A 6,285-nucleotide genomic window follows, 5' to 3' on the forward strand; every position below is an offset into this window, starting at 1 on the left:
AACACTCTGAACCTCGACACTGAACCCCGACACTCTGAACCCACACTCTGAACCCCGATACTCTGAACCCCAACACTCTGAACCTCGACACTGAACCCCGACACTCTGAACCCCAACACTCTGAACCCCGACACTCTGAATTCCGACACTCTGAACCCCGACACTCTGAACCCTGACACTCTGAACCCTGACACTCTAAACCCCGACACTCTGAACCCTGACACTCTGAATTCCGACACTCTGAACCCCGACACTCTGAACCCTGACACTCTGAACCCTGACACTCTGAACCCTGACACTCTGAACCCCGACACTCTGAACCCCGACACTCTGAACCCTGACACTCTGAACCCTGACACTCTGAACCCCGACACTCTGAACCCGACACTCTGAACCCCGACACTCTGAACCCTGACACTCTGAACCCCGACACTCTGAACCCTGATGCCCTCTCTGGGCGTCATGTGACTTGTTGATTTTTGTACCATCGGTCTGGTTTTGACTCTGAAGTCTGAGTGGAGGATTTGAAGTCAGCTGACAGGAAGTGACTCTGTTTTCAGCTCGGTACATCGTAAAAGTGGACGGGAAGACGGGACTCTTCCGTGGCCTCTCGCCTCGTCTCGTGTCCAGCATCGTCTCCACCGTCATCAGAGGGAAAGTTAAACAGGTGAGCAGGAACTGAAAGACTGGTTTACCACAGCGGGGTCTGGTCCTGGGAGACATGTTGATTAATATTTTTAGATTTTCTGGAGATGTTTGAATTTGTGTATAAGCTGTAGGAATCTTCAAGTTTTTGTTTTTTCTCAGGTGGAACATCGATCAAAGAAAAGCGACGAGCAGAGCTCACTCAGGAAAGTCTTCAGAGAGGTGAGAGGTCAGCTGGTCCAACAAAACATTCAGTTTGATTTAAAGCTGAAATCAAACACCTGCTGAAACTTTTTATTTTAAAATAAAATAAAACTGTTTCTTCAACTTGTTTTTATCTTTAGACGTCATATGAAATGATCATCCAGTGCCTGTCCCGAGTGGCCACCCATCCTTTCCATGGTGCGTCCTGAATCAGTCTTTAACGGTTATTTTAATTACAGAGCTAATTTAAAATACTAACATCGGGTTCATGTTATCAGTCTTATCTGTGCCAAGTGGAAAATAAAATGTCACATTTTCATTATGCAGCTCAATTTCTGAGTATAAAAGTCTAATTTTATTTGATTTATTGTTATTTAGCTCACTGTTCTTACATTTTGCAAATTTTTACCAAATGTTAAGTTGAAATGTTGGGGGGGGGGGGGTAGGTCAGTTTGAAGACCAGGTGTAGCTAAATGCTACATGCTAAAAACAAACAGCCCTACTGGAAGTGTTTCTTTTAGCGCAAATAAGCTGACGGTGCAAACTGTGCATCCAGGACAGATTGAGCAGTTACAGCAGTTAGCAGAGTTAGCAGTGTTAGCAGTGTTAGTAGCATTAGCAGAGTTAACAGCTGCTTTTGTCACAGGATGATGATGTCACAACCACAACAGCAAAGGCTGCATTCCATTCTGAAATAATTTGAATGTAGACTTTAACATTTAGCTGCATTTAAGATTTATATGTTTGTATTTAGATTTACATATTTAACATTTAAATTTAACATTTTGTAAAAAATTAGTAAAGTAAGAACAGTGAGCTAAATAAAATTAAAATGTTTGTGGAAAAATTTGAGCTAGAATTTTTCTCAAATAAGCTAAATAATGAAAACGTGTTTGTGACATTTTGTAGCTGTTTTTACTCTTGGTGCCTCGTAGTTTCAGAACCTGAAAAATTTTGTTTTTATGACCTGAAAGTCGAGTCGTTTCTGATTGGATGGTTTTTGTTTCTGCAGTCATGTCGGTGCGCTGCATGGCCCAGTTTGTTGGAAGAGAGAACAAATACACGTAAGACCTGAGAACTACATCCATCCTTCATCCATCATCCATACATCCAACATACATCCTTCATCCATCCAACCATCCATCCTTCATCCATCCATCCAACATACATCCTTCATCCATCTAACCATCCATCCTTCATCCATCCATCCAACATACATCCTTCATCCATCCAACCATCCATCCTTCATCCATCCATCCATCCATCCTTCATCCATCCAACCATCCATCCTTCATCCATCATCCATACATCCAACATACAACCTTCATCCATCCAACCATCCATCCTTCATCCATCATCCAAACATCCAACATACATCCTTCATCCATCCAACCATCCATCCATCCAACATACATCCATCATCCATCCATCCAACATACATCCATCATCCATCCAACATACATCCTTCATCCATCCATCCATCATTCATCCAACATACATCCTTCATCCACCCAACCTTCCATCCTTCATCCATACATCCATCATCCATCCATACATCCAACATCCATCCATCCATCATCTATATATCCTTCATCCATCCATCCAACATACATCCTCCATCCATCATCCATACATCCATCATCCATCATCCATACATCCAACATACATCCTCCATCCATCATCCATATATCCAACATCCATCCATCCATCATCCATACATCCGACATCCATCCATCATCCATCCAACATCCATCCATCCATCATCCATCCATCCAACATACATCCTTCATCCATCATCCATACATCTAACATACATCCTTCATCCATCCAACCTTCCATCCTTCATCCATCCAATATACAGTACATCCTCCATCCATCCAACCATCCATCATTTAACCTTCCATCCATCCATCCATCCATCCAACATTTATCCATCCATCCATCCATCCATCTAACATTTATCCATCCATCCATCCATCCTTCCAACATTATCCATCCATCCAACATTTATCCTTCCATCCATCCATCCATCCATCCATCCATCCATCCATCCATCCTACATTTATCCATCCATCCATCCATCCAGCATACATCCTTCATCCATCCATCATCCATCCATCATTCATCCATCCATACATCCATCCATCCATCCTTCATCCATCATCTATACATATTTCATCCATCCATCCATCCATCCATCCAACATCCATCCATCATCAATCCATCCAATGTACATCCTCCATCCATCCAACATACATCCTTCATCCATCCATCCATCATTCATCCATCCATCCATACATCCATCCATCCTTCATCCATCATCTATACATATTTCATCCATCCATCCATCCAACATCCATCCATCATCCATCATCCATCCATCCAACATCCATCCATCATCCATACATCCATCGTCCATCCAACATACATCCTTCATCCATCCATCCAACGTACATCCATCATCCATCCAACATACATCCAACCATCCATCCAACATACATCCAACCATCCATCCATACATCCAACATACATCCTTCATCCATACATCCAACATCCATCTGTCCAACATCCATCCATATATCATACATCATCTAACATACATCCTTCATCCATCCATCCATCCATCCATCCATCCATCCATCCATCCATCCATCCATCCATCCATCCATCCATCAACTATACATCCAACATTATTAAAGAAGAATTGTATACTTTTATTTTAGAATAGAATAGAAACAGCCTTTATTGTCCCATGCTGAGAAATTCAGGTGTATTATCAGCATCAGGTACATCCATGAATCCACAGAAACAGAACGTTGCCATGTTTTTGAAGGATAAAACCAAAGTGAGCAGCTCCTCAGTGAACGTAGGTCATTCCTCTGGCATTCATTTAATGATGCTGAATGTCTCGTGGCACAGTGGTGCAGCGGTCAGAGCTGTCATCTCTCAGGAAGGTCACAGGTTCGATTCCTGGCCTTTCTGGGTGGAGGTTACATGTTCTCCTCGTGTACAGGTGTGTTTTAGTTTCTTCAGTTTCCTCCCACAGATCAGCTTAGGTTCATTAGTGACTAGCCTGTCTCAAAGTGTCTTAGTGATGGACTGGAGACATGTCCAGGTGTCCCCTGCCTGTCTCTCAGTGAAAGCTGGGGTAAAGATGGGTTGTTTGACAGGTTGTGTCTGTTTTTCAGCGGTGTGTTCGGCTGTTTGCTGAGGATCTTTGAAGAAGAAGGGGTGTCTGGATTCTATGCGTGAGTCCAACTCCAGCAGACCTGTCCTGACTGGATCTGTGAGCCGCATCGTCCTGACCCGTCTGTTTGTCCGCAGGGGTTTTGTCCCTCACGTCCTGGGAGAAGTCCTGTTCCTGTGGTGCTGTAACCTCCTGGCTCACCTCATCAACACCTACGCTGCAGACGAAGGAGTGAGTCCTCCTCAGAGGACGTGAAACTTTCAGCACAAAAACTCTTTAAGCTGTTTTTATTTTCTGTTTCAGTTCAGCCAGGCGTCGGCTGTGAGAAGCTACACCAAGTTTGTGATGGGAGTGAGTGGATTCTTTGATCTGAACCGTTTCAGACGTTTCTCCGGTTGTTTTAATGGTTTTATTTCCTCAGATTGCCGTGAGCGTTCTGACGTATCCCTTCACGCTGGTGGCCGACATGATGGCCGTCAACAACTGTGGGTGAGTCCCTCTGGAGCTGCCTGCAAGTTTCATGTTTTAATTTCTACCAACAAACAGGAAGTGATGCTGCACTCTGATTGGTTGTTTAAATTTATCGTTTTAATTTCTACCAACAAACAGGAAGTGATGCTGCACTCTGATTGGTTGTTTTCAGTCTGGCTGCAGGTCTTCCTCCTCGCTCCCCTGTCTTCAGCTCTTGGCTGTCCTGTTGGACTCACCTGAGTCAGAAGGTGAGCTACCTCCATCTTCAGCTGGTTTCCACAGAACCTCAGTTTCAATTATTCAAACTCTCCCTTTAATCTGAACTCTCCCTTTAATCTGAACTGTCCCTTTAATTTAAACTGTCCCTTTAAAGAAACATCCTGTCCCTCAGTCTGACTCGTTCCTTCTTGTGTCTCTTAAACCTCCATCAGGACCAGCTCTTCAGGGGGTCCAGCTTCTTTTCCCGTCGGGTTCCTGTGACCCCCCTTCCTGCCATCCAGGACTGACATCATCATCATCATCATCATCATCGACGCTCTTCCTCCTCCTGCTGGAGCAACAAACCAGACCTTCAGGATTTAGTTCTTCAGGAACCGTGAACCGGGTCTGATCCAGCCCCGCGACTCGGACTTCATCTTCATCACAGCTGAAGCTCGGTGCCAAAAACCAGAACTGTTTGTTTTTACTTCGGCTGTTTACGTGCTTTTATTTTGTAAAAACCGTTTTGATTTAACAGGAAGTTCAGGATCAGGTTTCAGGAACCAAAGAGTTCAGACTCAGATTTAAAGATAAAAACCAGAAATAAAACTAATGAAACAAGAACATTTATTGTGGAGGTGATTTACAGGAAACAGGAAGTAGCTGCAGAGTTACTCGTCTTCAGGGTCCGGCAGGATGATGGTACTCGGGTCGTAGTAGTTCTCGTTGATGAGCGGGAGACCCTCCTTCTCTCTGAGGACGATGAGCCGCTCAGCTTCCCTCCTGGACCACTGCTGCATCCTGAGGACCACCAGAACCAGCTTTAAACACACCATCACGCTTCTGCAGGTAAGACCCTGAGAGGACGACTCACTTGGGGTCCGGGAGATAATGGACGAAGGTCGACCCGATGACGAGGCACACAGAGATGCCCATGAAGAAGGCCAGCCTCATTTCCCACACGTCCTGCTCCGGGTCGTCAGAGAACCCGTTGTAGTCCGGGTTCTGATGGTCCGAAACACAAAAAAGAGATGAAAAACAGAACAGAACCAGTCCTGGTCCTGGTCCTGGTCCAGGGAGTAAAATCTACTGTAAGACATGAGGAGGTGGAAAATCTGAATTTGATGAGTTTTAGTTAAAAACACTGATTATTACAGATCAGCTGTATTGTTTGACTTTACATCTAATTTATTCACTTTAGCTTTTTCATAAAAGTTTCTTTGACAAACAAACAAGTTTAAATAATAAATAAATAAATTTATTTTCAGTGGACATAAATAAACCAAAGTCTTAAAAATAAAAGTCTTTAAAATGTCCAGATTTTCATCTAAAGTCTTAATTTAGTTGAGTCTTATTTTTTACTTTCAATCATTTCCAAGACCAGACTTCATCAGCTGCAGGTGTTGCACCTGTGTGGGTTCAAGCAGAGCTTCTCAAACTGCGGTCCCAGGACCCCCAGGCGTCCACGAGATGTATCTTGGGGGTCCTCAGAAAATTTCACTAAATTGTTAATTTGGTTTTTATTTTTTAAAATGTATGGAGAACAATTAACTAATAAGCATAATAAACTATATATATAT

General features: G+C 43.4%; 2 protein-coding genes across 2 annotated transcripts in view; one reads left to right on the top strand and one right to left on the bottom strand.

The window, feature by feature from the left end:
• Positions 1–5,329, top strand: part of LOC106529344 (mitochondrial carrier homolog 1) — a 7,469-nt gene extending 2,140 nt beyond the window's left edge. The window contains exons 3-12 of the mRNA XM_014024742.1: positions 561–667; positions 808–867; positions 990–1,047; positions 1,862–1,913; positions 4,038–4,097; positions 4,174–4,267; positions 4,340–4,387; positions 4,458–4,525; positions 4,680–4,755; positions 4,939–5,329. Of these exons, the coding sequence (XP_013880196.1) occupies positions 561–667; positions 808–867; positions 990–1,047; positions 1,862–1,913; positions 4,038–4,097; positions 4,174–4,267; positions 4,340–4,387; positions 4,458–4,525; positions 4,680–4,755; positions 4,939–5,013 (698 nt within the window). The 3' untranslated portion in view covers positions 5,014–5,329. The remainder of the gene's footprint in view (positions 1–560; positions 668–807; positions 868–989; positions 1,048–1,861; positions 1,914–4,037; positions 4,098–4,173; positions 4,268–4,339; positions 4,388–4,457; positions 4,526–4,679; positions 4,756–4,938) is intronic.
• Positions 5,310–5,710, bottom strand: ndufb11 (NADH:ubiquinone oxidoreductase subunit B11; the record flags this gene model as incomplete). The annotated part of the gene is given in 2 exon segments (XM_014024744.1): positions 5,310–5,506; positions 5,580–5,710. Coding segments are annotated over 2 exon segments (261 nt in total), but the record flags the coding sequence as incomplete, so codon positions are not given.
• Positions 5,711–6,285: the final 575 nt, after the last annotated feature.

The sequence above is a fragment of the Austrofundulus limnaeus genome, unplaced genomic scaffold, assembly GCF_001266775.1.
Source record: "Austrofundulus limnaeus strain Quisiro unplaced genomic scaffold, Austrofundulus_limnaeus-1.0 Scaffold438, whole genome shotgun sequence".
NCBI classification, from domain to species: Eukaryota; Metazoa; Chordata; class Actinopteri; order Cyprinodontiformes; family Rivulidae; genus Austrofundulus; species Austrofundulus limnaeus.